This window comes from Thamnophis sirtalis, unplaced genomic scaffold (assembly GCF_051295495.1).
Source record: "Thamnophis sirtalis isolate CommonGarterSnake01/CBP01778 unplaced genomic scaffold, rThaSir2_p1.2 scaffold_6, whole genome shotgun sequence".
Classification (NCBI taxonomy): domain Eukaryota; kingdom Metazoa; phylum Chordata; class Lepidosauria; order Squamata; family Natricidae; genus Thamnophis; species Thamnophis sirtalis.
The window spans coordinates 104,943,575-104,958,222 of NW_028261386.1; the positions used below are offsets into that span (position 1 = coordinate 104,943,575).

The 14,648-nt window shown below is 39.0% G+C and overlaps 1 protein-coding gene across 2 annotated transcripts in view; it reads left to right on the forward strand.

Moving 5' to 3' along the window:
- The window catches only part of REV3L (REV3 like, DNA directed polymerase zeta catalytic subunit), an 83,297-nt gene that overhangs the window by 5,763 nt on the left and 62,886 nt on the right, over positions 1-14,648 (forward strand). For both annotated transcript variants that reach the window (XM_014055138.2, XM_087718638.1), the window contains exons 2-4: positions 8,981-9,170; positions 12,288-12,362; positions 14,035-14,195. In XM_014055138.2, the coding sequence (XP_013910613.2) occupies positions 8,981-9,170; positions 12,288-12,362; positions 14,035-14,195 (426 nt within the window). The remainder of the gene's footprint in view (positions 1-8,980; positions 9,171-12,287; positions 12,363-14,034; positions 14,196-14,648) is intronic.

A 14,648-nucleotide genomic window follows, 5' to 3' on the forward strand; every position in this document is an offset into this window, starting at 1 on the left:
TAGCCATCACTGCCATATAGCATTTAAGCAGAAGAATGCTTACTGTGTTATAAATGGTGAATTAAAATTTAAGTTTATTTTCAGAAAAATATGTGACTTTTTTGACAGTATAATAAATGAAGTTTGTTACTGCCTCCTTCCAGGTTGTTGTTTTTTTATTGACAATGTTGCCAAGAGTGGCATTCCAAAACCCACTCCCCATCAAAAACATTAACCAAGGCCATCCCTATTACATTCAGCCAGAATCAACATTATCATTTACTGAGGCTTGAATTCAAAAGCTGATCAACAAAACTTTTTATGGTTGCTGTATCACTATTAACTGTTTTAGGTTAATTGGTCTTTAATTACATAGTACTAATTTTGCTGAAAGGGATGTTGTGGCTCAGTGGCTAAGATGCTCTGCTTGTCAATCAGAAAGTTCGGCAGTTTGTTGATTCGAATCCCTAGCACTGCGTAATGGAGTGAGCTCTGGTTACTTGTCCCAGTTTCTGCCAACCTAGCAGCTCGAAAGCATGTAAAAATGCAAGTAGAAAAATAGGGACCACTTTTGGTTGGAAGGTAACAGCATTCCTTGCGCCTTCAGCGTCTAGTCATGTCGGCCACATGACCATGGAGACTCTTCGGACAGCATTGGCTCTTCGGCTTTGAAACGGAGATGAGCACCCCCTCCTAGAATCGAGAATGACTAGCACATATGCGCCAGGAGAACCTTTACCTTAATTTCGCTGAGATCTTTTCCCTTTCCATTTTTCAGAGGTTCATGTGGTGTTACAATACCTACTTTTCCTTCATTTCTAATAGGCAGTTTATTCTTACCAGCTTTACATTTTGAATTTCTTTTTATGAAATCTTTATTGAGAAAATTGGATTGTTAATATTGACTCTTTTTTATAGGGCAGATGGACTGTGATGCTCTATTCACAGCATTACATCAATTCTTCTTCAGGAGAGTTCTAATAGTAATTAAGCTGCCATAAAAGAAGTGAATGCAATTTTAAAACGGTTGCAGTGTCCTAGGGTCATCTTTTTGCGACATTCTGAGAAACAAAGACAATGCGGAAGCCAGATTCACTTAACAACTGTGTTACTAACTTAACAACTGCAGTGATTCACTTAACTGACGAGAAGACATAAAATGGGGTAAAATTCATGTACAAATTCTTGCTTAACAATGGAAATTTTGAGCTCCATTGTAGTTGCAAGTTGAGGACTACTTGTATTTAGAGAGGAATCTATAGAAACAGTTTCTTCATGAAAACTACTACAACATCAGCATATAATCATTTTTTAAAACAATGATAAATACAGGATACCTTCTCTCCATCATTTATAGGTAACTGCAGTTGTTATGTTAATTAACATGGTTTTTAAATGAATGTGTTCTCCATTGACTTTGCTTGTCAGAAACTCACAAAAGGTGATCACGACCCCCCACATGACACTGCAATCATTATAAATATGAGTCAGTTTCCAAGTGTCTGAATTTTGATAACATGACTGTGATGCTGCAATGATCATAAGCTGAAAAATGGTTGTGTCACTTTTTCAGTGCTGTTGTAACTTCGAATGGTCACTAAATGAACTATTGTAAATCGAAGAGTACCTGTATATCTTAATAACTTCCATGCAACCTAGTATAAACCTAATCATTTCATTTTCTTAAGAAAGTTAGTAGTAGCAGAGAAGAAAAACAAATCGTAAGAAAGTAGAAAGGGATTTACATTCTTGGCTAAAGGCAAGGAGCGTGCTTTTGTTTTAGAGTTCTGTTAACAGTTTTGAAAAGAATAGATCTGTCAATTAGGAGAGTTAGATACAAAGAGTAGAGATGCAAAACCTGAATTCATAAGATTGCATGTTGCCTGTGAAAAACTTAGGTGTAATCTCCAGGTCTCTTTAAAAGTTTACCTCAAGTTGCTTTCTTGCTCCAGATGAGTTAGGCCCCAAACTCCACCTGTTTACTACTACAGAGAAAAGAGCTACATTTGAATTACCTCTACAATCAGGTGTAGTCAGAAAAATTCAGTATAGCCACAAAAAGTAATCTTAACAAATACTTCACTTAAGTACCCACAAGAATCCTGTCACTCCTGTTACCAGCAAAACAAATATAAAAATATTGCATGTTTTTTTTAAAAAAATGGTTTAAGATTTCTTAGAACCTAGGTTTTTTTACTAGTAATATAAAAAGAATCTAAAGCAACTGTATACATTTAAATAGAAGAACTTATGAATGCTATGATTTTAATATTCTTGATACATTTGTATAATATCTCCCTTTCTGCTTTACCTCATGTTTCAAGTATCTGTTGATATTTTAACATTATCTAGATACAATGCAGTATCACAATAAAATGAAGGAATTATATGGCATTCCCCATCATGAGAAAGTGCTTAAATCTGTGGATTTAATTTCCTAAAATTTCCTAAATAGCAGTGTTGAATATATGGAAGTTGAAATCCACTTATCCAGTTGACCAAGCTGTTAAAACTGGTTTCTTTGGGCCTTTTAATTTAACGTTTAACATGACAGTGTGTTTGCTGTTGCCTTAATCTTGGGGGGAAAAGTTAAAAGCTAATTTTTTTCTTTTTCGACAGAATAAAATTTTATTTCTAGAATTACTATACCTGTAGCAGAGTTAATATATAATAATAAAAATACTAACAATATTAAACTGCTGTTTCTACAATGTGTATATAAAATATTTCAGATATGCATGTAAAAAATTAGTGTTCAGCAAGGGCTTGTGCTGTATAGCAATCCATATTTGAAGAGCAGAATGTGACTCAGAGCTCCCACAAATATACATGTAGCAACTGTTGGGAACATTTTAAACCAAATGCATATGTTCACAACAACAATTGTGCATGGCCAGAAAGAGATACAGATATTTTAAGGTGTTTTTGACAGATAAGTCCATGTATATTCTGAATCATATTTTGTTATTTGAATTCAAATCTCTACACAGTTCTAGCAGTTGTTTGTTTTCCTTTGAGCCATGATATAGTAGCCAAAAAGTTGCTGGGATTGTCTGCAGCTGATTTCTTTCTCATCTTTGTATACATATTTGTTACACTATATTTATTGTTAGATAGTATAAATGAAGCCCTTATGATTATGTTTATAGATTTAGCATTCATTCATGATAGAAAAAGATTTTTTTGTCCCAAGTAAAAGATGGTAGAATGTTTTTGGATATTTCAGTTAATTGAAATGAACAACGTTTACTTTTCTATAATTTCTATGCTTCTCATTTTATCAGTAAAAAGTGCCTAAATTAACAATTAAAGCCTGTACATATCAAACATTAAAGCTCTAAACAGGCCAGATTACTCAAAGCAAAGTGAGGAACTTGTAGTTTATCAAGTGTGGCTTTATTGCTGTGGCATAGGATAGCATTTTGTTTATAACCAAGGTGGTGCAGTGGTTAGAGTACAGTACTGCAGGCTACTTCTGCAGTCTGCAATTTGGCAGTTCAAATCTCACCAGGCTCAAGGTTGACTCAGCCTTCCATTCTTCCGAGGTGGGTAAAACGAGGACCTAAATTGTTGGGGGCAATATGCTGACTCTGTAAACTGCTTAGAGCTGTAAAAGCACTGTAAACCGGTATATAAGTCTAAGTGCTATTGCTATAACTATCCTCAGTTTAAAATCTTGTTTGATAATATACCTGTTTTGTAAAATATTTACATTTTATAAAGAATTACATTTGGGGTATTATATCTAAGAATCCAGGGGATGGGGGCAGGCATCAAATAATACAATAAATCCTCAACAGTATTTCAGATGGAATTACCAATATAATTTCTTTCTTTGATTAAGATGCTCTTTTGAATTTTTTTGTAAATTTCCCAATATTAATTTTGCTTTTCTTGCTATGTGTGCTTTAGAACAAAAAAATTAGAGATTCTCACTACATTATCATTGTGTACATATGAAGTGCTCTTGAATTGCAGTCTAGAGGAGAATCAAAATTATCAGTATTTACTAGGAGTTATCCCCTTTGGAATACACTTAATAATTGTTTGCTCGTGGGAAAGAATGATCCCTTGATATTAAGAAACAGATAACACAAGAAAATGCAGTACTATTTGGTTTAAGGTAAGCACCTTACCTTACGTATCTTAATGTTTAAATCTATTCAGATCTAGTTTTGTCACTTTTAAAATATATACACAATAATCATATAGATGTTTCACTTAAATTGAAAGTGATCTTTTTCAGTAAAAATTTCCTCAGATTGAACAAAAGGCAGCCAAATTAATGTCTATGGTTGAACCTTACAAAGGGCAATCACATGACTGCAGGATGCTACAACTATCACAATTGCAAGCTCTGATTCTAGTCATGACAATGACATGCTGCAATAGCTGCATCTATGAGGGCCAGCTGTAGGTGCTGTCATAACTGCAAATCATTGCTAACCAAGTGGTTGTTAAGGGAGGACAACCTGTAGATCAGAGGTGGGTTCCTACCTGTTTAGGCGAACTGGTAGTGGAAATTGGGTGCACCCCACGTTTCCCTCCCTGTCTGCCCACCGCTCAGTCGCCCCACCCATCCAATGCTTGCCCCACCCACACGACGCTCACTCGCTTGCTTGATGTTTGCCCCACCCATCTGAGCCCTATATAGGCCTTTGCCACATGGCCCATTCTCCAGCTATGTGCCTCGCCCACTCTGCTCAGCTCACCAAAGGTAAGTAAGCATGCTGCCTGACTGTCTTAGGTTGAGGACTGGGGCCCCAGAGACACGCTATTCCCTGAGGCCCTGGAGCCACCGCCCACTTTGGTCAGGTCAGGGAATGTGCAATTCCCGGCTCCAGCCTTGCCCCCTTGCCACTGCCTTCTTGTGGCTCGCCTCAGCCAGCTTGGGGACTGCGCCATTCCCCGGCTCTGGCCTTGTCCTGGAGCTGCCTCCCTCGCTGCCCCTCCCTCCCTGTGGCCCTGGTCCTAGTCCCACTTCTGAGCCACCGCCTCTTTCTTCAGAGCAGGCTACTTATCTTCTGCAGTGGCTGGTCCAGAGTCCATCGGATGGCAAGCTGGTTGGAGCTGGGAATTGGCTGGCTGGCAAAGAAGCCTCCCAGCTGCCCCCTTTGAGAGCCATTCACTTCCAAACCAGCCGCTGACTGCTCTGCTCCCACCACTGTCATAGAAGCCACTCTCCACCTCCCCAGGCTAGGCCCGCATCTCATGCCAGACCGAGACCGCAGCTGCTGTCCATTTCCTTTTTCTGCCCGGCCAGCGGGAGAGGTGGCAGCACCGGTCAGGCCGCTGGTTCTCAAAGAGGTGGCTGAAAGGGTTCTTTTCCACCCAGTCCCTTGCTGCAGGGCGACGAAAAGTCCTCCGGTCGCTGCCACCATCTTCGTGTATGTGCATCCTTCTTACCTGTTGCAGGACTTTTCAGCGCTCTGCGGTCAGCGGCTGGCTTGAAATGAACTCTCTCAGCTGCCTCTTTCAAAGCTGATGGGCTAGACAAAGGGAGCGGACAGCAGCAGCCTTGGTCTGGTGCAAACTGCAGGCCTGGTCTAGGGAGGCGGGGAGTGGCTCGCCTGGGGGGCTTCTGCAGTGGACACGGGAGTGCCCCTTCTCACCTCTGACGGCTGCCCCCCCAAAAAAAACCTTGTCAAAAAGTCCCCAAAATTTTCCCCACTTGTTTGGTGGGTGTGGTTCGGTGGTGGTAGCCATGTGATTGCCTGTGCGTGAGTGACATCAAGTTGGCCACGCCCACTCAGTCCCATGCCCCCTAGCCACGGCCGCCGAACCAGTGGCAAAAATTTTTGAAACCCACCACTGCTGTAGATGAGTTGCAGTTACAATAAAATTTAAGGTACAAGAAACTAGTGTACAGTATTGTTTTTACCAAACTGATGCAGTGGCTCATTGAATAATTTTTGTTAGGGCCTAAGATTGCAATACTTACTTTTTAATGCTTTCAGGAATACCAGCAACTAAATAAGCCATATGTGGTAGGCAAATGTTAGTGCCACTACTGAAAATAGATGGGCATGGCCTGGTCCATGTGTGGCCAGCTCGATGTCGCTCACATGGGCCGGGTGGTGTTGGGGAGGAAATCCAGAGGTCTCTAATGGGTGAGGCGGTTGGTGGGAGTCTCATCCCACAGATGAGGTGAGGTGAGGCAATGCAGGGGGTCGGATGGGGGTGGGGTGCTGCAACCATGAGGCAACGCAAGGTGCGGGGCAGGAAGTGCCAGAAACTGTCTCTCATCACGCATTCACTGCCCTTTGTGTGCGGGGGCCGATGTTTTCTGGCAGCACTGGCAGCCTGCTAGCCACTTAGCAAGCATATTCTATGGCTTCGGAACCTGCTCCACTGGACTGGCTGTCCCAGCAGTACACACGGCAGCAGGCAGAGGCAATGAGGAGGTATGCGATGGGGACTGCTGGAACGCTTACTCTATCCCACTCTGTTTTTGCTTGCGTTTGGAAAGCAGGTCACTGCTGGTCAACTCCCCCCCCCCCTTTTGCAGGTCTTGCCTTTGACAGGTCTTGCCCCTGCTTCTGGAGATTCCACACACACACACCCGGGCATGCACACAACACAAATACATGCACAGAGGCAACAATGGGGCGGGGTCAAAATGGGAAGTCTCTGGCAAGTTCAAAACTAAAACCTGCGGAGCAGTGGCTTAACTTTTTGTCCACCCTCCCCTCAGTTGCCTCCACACCTGCTGCCAAGAAGACAGTTGTGCTTCTGCCTTCCCCCACAATGCCAGAAGTCACATGCCACCGCCGCTCGCCTGTTGTGTCCCCCACCACAGTCTCTGTGATCTGCCATCGCACCTGAATGGCTCCATTGGATGTCTGAAAACAGTCCATTTCTGGCCTCCGGAGGGCCTCCAGAGGGTGCAGGGGAGGCCATTTTTGCCCTCCCCAGGCTCCAAAAAAGGCATGCACGCATACACAGGGCTGTGTGTCACACATGCATGTGCAGGGGCATGGCCCAGGATGGCATTAAATTATGGGGGTGGGCATGTGAGCGCACACACATGCTTTTGGCACCCGAGGTGAAAAAGGTTCGCCATCACTGTTCTAGTGCAGTGATGGCGAACCTATGGCACACGTGCCAAAAGTGGCATGCAGAGCCATTTGTCCGGGCATGTGAGGCGCTGCCCTATCAGCTGGCCAGCGTGCATGCGCACGCTGACCAGCTGAGTTTACCCTTTTTTAAAGGCATTTTTCTCCCTCCCCAGGCTCCAGAGGCTTTATAGGAGCCTGGGGAGGGCGAAAAGAGTCTCCCCGCCCTCCCTGGAGGTCCTCCGGAGGCTTCATGAGCTTCCGTGAAGCCTCTGGAGCGCAAAAAACTGGCCCTATGGGCAAACTGGAATTTTGGCAACGGACTTCCGGTTTGCTTAGAGGGTCGTTTTGACTGCTCCAGAGACTTCAGGGAAGCCTCTTGGAAGTCCCTGAAGTCTCTGGAGCAGTCAAAACGACCCTCTAAGCAAACCGGAAGTCCGTTCCTGAAATTCCGGTTTGCCCGTAGGGCCGGTTTTTTGCACTCCGGAGGCTTCACGGAAGCTCATGAAGCCTTCGGAGGGCCTCCGGGGAGGGTGGGGAGAGTCTTTTCACCCTCCCCAGGCTCCTATAAAGCCTCTGGAGCCTGGGGAGAGCAAAAAAAGCATGCAAAAAATGGGTTGCGCCTGTAGTGCGCGCATGCACACTGGGGGGGGGGTGTCACACATTGCATTATGGGTGTGGCACGCCTGCACACGATCCCCCCTGCGCTCCCCCCACTTATGGCACATGAGCCAAAAAAGGTTCGCCATCGCTGTTCTAGTGCATAAGTAAACTGGCGATAAACATATATAACTTTTTATTTATGAAGTAAGGCAATATTTCACAACCTAGAATTATAGAATTGAAATACAGTATATCTTTAAGCATTAAATTGAAGAAAGCTCAATCTTAGTCATATTCTAAATAAATTCTGTTTATGACTTCTGCCTAAATTAACTGATACTTCTTAAAATTTTCCTGTACTAGATTTTGTGTAAGAAATCTGTTTATATTTGTTTGATATTTCACTATGGCATTTAAGGCAGAGTTCGCCAACCTTTCTGGCTTTGAGGACCAGTTGGAGTGGGTAGTAGGGATGGTTCCGTATGAGGGGCGGGCAAGCATGCACAGCTCCATTTACTGCTTATGCAAGTTGGGAAGTGCACACATGCATGGTCACCCACTGATTTGGGTGGCCCAGTTTAAACAGCTCACAGCCCGGTAGAAGCCCAGGTGTTGGGGACCCCGATTTAAGTCCTCCCTCCCTTTTTATTTTATGATCTTCTAAGAGAGAATCCATGTCCTTGTTTCTTTTTTTCTTATGGGAAGTATTGTATCTGTTTACATTTATTACTTACCCAGAATCTATGGGAATAGGGTAGTGCAAATATAATAAATAAATAAAAAATATTTATGCATGCTGTTTTAAGAATCAGAGTACTTTAATTATTTAATATACTACATTAATAATTTAACATTATTATATTATTGCTTTAACTCTGATTTTTAAACTGTTTCAAAGCTTTTATGGAAAGCAAAATATATCATACATTGGCAAAAAGAGAGGCTTCTTTAATAAATGGCAGAGGAGTTAGTGACATTCTACATTAGTAACAAGTGTAATACTTTTGCTATTTATTAAAGAAGCTTCACTTTTTGAGGCATCTTTTGAACTCTGGATTCTTAAAGGAATTGCATTTTAATAGTGTCCTTTAAAGCAGCCTTATTCTTTAAAAAAAAAAGAAATGGACTGCTTTAATAAATATCTGAGAACTGCTGTTCCTGTGTAAAGTCTTAAGTACCCATTTGGAATCATTTGCAAAGGGTAAATAACTGCAGTCTGTAATGTAGCATAAATAAATAGTATATTTATATGTGGATATTTCAAACCTGCTTTAAGCACTTATTTGAAAGTTATATCTTTCTGAATTTTCAGAATTATTTTGAACAATTTGTTTCTTCTTCAGGTCAGAAGACTTGTCTCCATTTACATGGTATTTTCCCTTACTTGTATGTGCCATACGATGGTTATGGACATTTGCCAGATAATTATCTGCGTAGTTTGGCATTCAGCATTGACCGGGCACTCAATGTCACTTTAGGAAATCCATCTTCTTCTGTTCAGCATGTGTTTAAGGTGTCACTAGTATATGGAATGTAAGTATTGATTTATTTTTTAAACGTTGTTAAATAATACAATTATTTTTGAGAATAGTTAATCTATATACTACTAAAACTCTTTTGCTTGTTTGTATGTAACTTTCAGTTGGGCAAAATGGCGTAGGGCAACAATTTTTGAATTGAGGTACCTCAAATGGACTAATTTAAAGAATACACCCTCAATTGTCCTCATCAGATTGAGATTTCAAGAATCTCCAGACCTTTTGTAATGGCAAAATTGTGAATGCTATAGTATTATCTGTTGTACCTCCACAATCACAGGATTGTGATTTCTGACACTGCCTGCTAGCTTCACACCAATAAAGTCAATGGGGGAAGCCAGCTGGAAGTCAGAAATAGCTCCCACTAAGTTTTTGCCCCCTTGTGGTCATTCTGATATTAGATAAGGAAATATTTCTGAAAGCATGTTTCAGTGGGTCATGGGTTGTCTGTTATTTGTATCTGCATATACAAAACAGACTCCCACTCTCCTCATAGTATTCTGTACTCTTCCTGGATGCTATCTCCACCATATGAGATAGGTAAGACCAACACTCCTTTACTGTAGCCATACCTGCTTTTTAATTTTCACAATGAACCAACTCCATTATTTTTTTTCTAACAAAATTGGCTGCAGTGTTTTTTGGTATAGGTTGGAATTTAACTTTTTAAAAAGCAGCAACTGAATAAACGATCTTAATTACTTTTTTGCCCTTGTTTTTAAATTGAGGATTTTAGAGGTGGAGAGAGAGTAGGAAAGATAATAGCTGAAAGATTACAATTAAAATACAGAAGAAACATGGTAAATGTCATTTTTGCATTGATATGCATATCAGAATTTGAGCCTCTTAGATCTCTAAAACCTAGAAGAAAAAACAGAAACTAAGAAACCCATAATTGCAAGCTGGGAATGTGAATGCACATTTCTCCACAACATGATAAATCTTGAATTAGTAACATTTTTGAGCTAAGAAGTAAAACTAACATATGTATTAGGCTATGTATTAGGACTATGCAATACTTCAGAATTGATTCTGAAAATATATTTTGGAGCACAGAGAGGAACAAATGTAATTGCAGAGACCATCCTGAGGAAAGATATGTCTGCTTTCTGTGAATTATGCTGTATTATTTTCTGCTGTTTCTAAAATTGATTGTGTAAAGATATGTTTAATTAATTGATTCTGTTGCTTCAGATGATAACTTTTGAAGCATTTTTTAAACGTTTAACCCAGTTCTTCCTAAGAGAAGGCATATGTAATTATACCCTTCACCACTGTCATCTATTGTTGTAACCTTAGAATAAAAATACAGGGATTACCAAGGGTTTTCTTTGTGTTCTAATTGTTCCTTGTAGCAAAATATTTTAAGTGTTTCAAGCTTTCTTCAGTCTGGAATATAGAGCACTCTGGACATTCTGAGTTTTGTTTTGAAAGAAAGTTCTGATGAAAGTTGTTTGTCCTTTATGCAAAAAAGCAGCTTGTGTACACTCCTTTAAGTGTTTTGATGCATGTCTTGATCTGTTCTCTCTTGAGAGATTATGAGATGAATAGGTTTTTTTTAGGGTATTTCAGCTCCTTTCTTCTGTATTTCTTGTGATACCGGTGTAAGAACTGCACAACTGAAGAAAAAAATAAAGCTTTCTTGAAGTTGAGCCCCTCATGCCTGGTGATTTTATGGATAGATTTTCAGTTTTGCAATATTATAGAAATATTGTAATGTGTCATTGCCTTCTTCCAAGCTTCCTTATGTAGCTTAAGGGTTCTTATATTCCTGCTTAGCTTTTAAGTCCAGGCAAGGTTAGTCAGGGGTTGGCAGCTACAATGGCTGAGCAATTGAAAGAAATTGTGAAAAAATAATTTAATGTGAGAATTAGTGGAACAAATATTTTTGTTCATCTGTTTGAGCCAAGACATTATGGAAGGATCGTGATGTGGTTTTGGTTGGTGTCCCTGCCAGTGTTAAAAGTAGCTGATATTTCAGCCTTTTCCCTTCCCCCTCAGTCCTTACATTAGTAAAGATATCTCATATCTCTTAATGGAGACAAACTATGTTTCTTAATCTTTCCATGTAGCTTAATAGTGGTTTTAAAGCTATAGTTTAAAGATTTCTTAACTCTTAAATGAGAGTGCACTTTATACTTCAAAATTTCCATAGTTTGTATAGAAGATACATTGATTTATGTTGTCAGAGTTGATCAACAGTTTAGGTAGGTTAACTTTGGAAGAATGTTATTAAATTTATACATTTATGAAACACCAGTATTTAAAAGTAGAAATATTTCTTTTGTAGGGCAAAATAAACCTGGGTAGAAATTTCAAGTTGCTTCAAATTAGCAGGGCTGTCATTTATGGCATTCCCATAATATGCCATACTTGATCATTTATTTCAATTGTTTTATTTGCATGTGAATAATCTTGGGAATTAATGTGTAGATTTATTCTAAAAGCCTTAATTAATAATTTGGAATTTAAGTAAAAAAAATGTGGTTGCCATTCCCTACCTTATTATTAGGGCTACTATGTAATTGCCCTTAGCTGCACGATAAGCAAAAAAAGTATCCCGTCATCTGTATTTTTGGAAAGGCAATAAAAAAGTATGCTGATCTAGCTGCCACAGTGTTCCAAAATAAAGAGCTTGGGGTGGGCCATTAGCATAGTTGTGTATGATAGTATTCGTGTACTATGGCAATGTAATAGCCAACTAATCCATGTTCTCTCTCAAACTTGGAATTTCAAAGGGTACAGAGATCATTATTTAAGTGTCGGAATGATGTCTCCTCACTTGTGCAAGCACTATAAAAAGCTTTATTTCAGATCATCCATTAGTAGTTCTCACTTCAGATTGAAAGATGATTAATACACACTCAAATTGTTTCTGAGAAATGAAATAATAATTGATCTTTCATTCTGTGTTACTTCGTATCTGACTTGCAATAAAAAAAAACCTATAAATAATATGTACAGGTGAATCTCAATCCTAGATTGGGCTGTGATGGGAAAGGTTCCTATTACTCTGCTGATAATTATTTAAGGCATAAGGCATGACTTCATCAAAGTGATTATTTGGAGCAGGACAAACCAGAATATAATATACTGGATTTTTGTTTTCCAGGCCTTTTTATGGATATCATGAAAAAGAAAGGCAATTTATGAAGATCTATCTTTACAATCCTGCTATGGTAAAAAGGTAAATATTTCTTTTGTTAGTACTTCCATGGTATATCTTTTTATACAGAGACTGGAATGAGGGCTGACACATCATAATTTTGAATGGTTGCTGAACAAATGATTGTAAGTTGAGGCCTATTTGTACAGGCTGAAGATTACCTGTACAGATAATATTTGACTTTTGACAATAGTTTGGATTTACGATGGCTTCGGAAAGACTGTATTATCACCTGTAAAACATTTCTGGCAATTGTAAAATGTTTTATGATTTGTTCAACAACTATGATTTCAACTAATGACCATGTGATTCATTTAATGACCATTGTAAAAATGGTCTTAAAAATCATGTGATCTGGTGGATGCCTTAACTTAAAACTTGCCCAATTTTCCACCAAAATTCTGATCCCAATTACACTTGTAAGTCAAAGACTACCTGTATGCACAGGGCTACTGTGAACTGTAGATAAATTCTTAGTACTTATATACTACTCCATATTGCTTAATAGCACTCTCTGAGCAGTTTACAAATATCACCCTATTGCCCGCAACAATCTGGGTCCTCATTTTACCTGTCTTGGAAGGATGGAAGGCTAAACTGGTCAGAATTGAATCCTGGGTATGGGCAGAATACTGCATTCTAATCTCTGCACCATTACGGCTCCTAGCATGTAATACAGATATCAAATTTGTTGCCCCTCTTTTACCCGCGCTCATCCCCAGGTAGTTGGTTTTTGCTAACATTCAGTAGCAAAATATGGGAAGGCTTAATTTGCATAATTAATAGATAATCTTAATCTCCAAAAGGATAAATGCAATGAAAAATTCTGCTTTCATCAATGCAGTAGCATCATTGCTGTGCTTCTTGCACCCCTTGGCCAATAGAAAAAAAAAAGCTTTAAAAAGTGCCGTAATGCTGAATGCTGTTATAACAATAACTATAATCTATGATTTATTAAGATATACACTATTGCAAAATTTGCGCTTATTTATTATTTTTCCACAGATTAATCTGCTTCAGTCACAAAGAAGGCATCTCTACTTGTTTCTGCTTTTAATTAAACATGGCTTTAATTATGATGAACTCAACAAAAGTCACAACCTGTCCTTGAAGTTATGACTGCCACAAACACAGGCCCTCAGTAGACACATGACAGCAGTTCAGAGGCTTGACAACTGGTTCTCATTTACAACCAGTTGCAGCCTCCCACTGCCACATGACTGTGATTTGCGATGGTTTTGTCATTTTGCAGCAAAAATACCCACCCATTAGATACATTGAATTTGCTTAATGAACATGTGATTTGGTTAATGATTGCAGTTACTCACTTTACGAATGTTGTAAAAGTGGTTGTAAAATCAGACTAAGTCACTGCTGATGACTGCAACAATGTAGACCAAAAATCTGGGCCCAGTTGTGGTGGTTAAGTGAGATCTACCTGTATGCAATTTCTTTTTGCTCAAAACAAATATTTTGAACAGCTAGACACAGACATCTGTAGATGCCTCAAACACATGTGTTTAGGTTCATCATATCTTGTTTTTACTATCTAAAATGTTATATGTGTAGGTGAAATTCTTGGTACAGATATCAGAAAACTGCTATATTCCATTTATGTTCAGTAATGTTCCCATGTTTAAATATTTCTTTAAAAATAATTTTGAAATACTACTGATGATTTTTTTTTATTTAGAGTATGCGAGCTTCTACAAGGTGGCGCTATAATGAATAAAATTTACCAACCTCATGAAGCTCATATTCCCTACCTCCTTCAGCTCTTTATAGATTATAACTTATATGGAATGAACTTAATCAATCTGGCTGCAGTCAAGTTTAGAAAAATAAAGAAAAAAGGTATGCAAGTTATCTCAAACATATTCAGACAATTTAGCCTCTAGAATAAACTGTAAATTATGGATGGTAATTTAAAGAAAATAATGGTTGCCTTTGTATTAATTGCTTACGTTCCACACTATGCTCACCATTAATATCTGCTGGGTGCATAATCCAAGAGTCTGTTTTCAGAATAAGAAATTACAGCTATAATGTCTGAGTATTACTTCTCCATGCTTCTTTTTAACTTTGTATCCCTCTTGCTGTTTTAATGAATGACACAACAGCAATACCTCATGCATAAAACATAAGCACATGACTTCCTGAACGTAGTCGTTGTGATTACTTAATCAACCATGGTGTACAATAGATAAATGTAAAACATAGATACAATACATTAGTCCAGTCTGTGTTTAGTTGTCATTTGAAAGTGAAATAAAGAATTATTACTTTGGGTCATTTTCTAGGGATCCC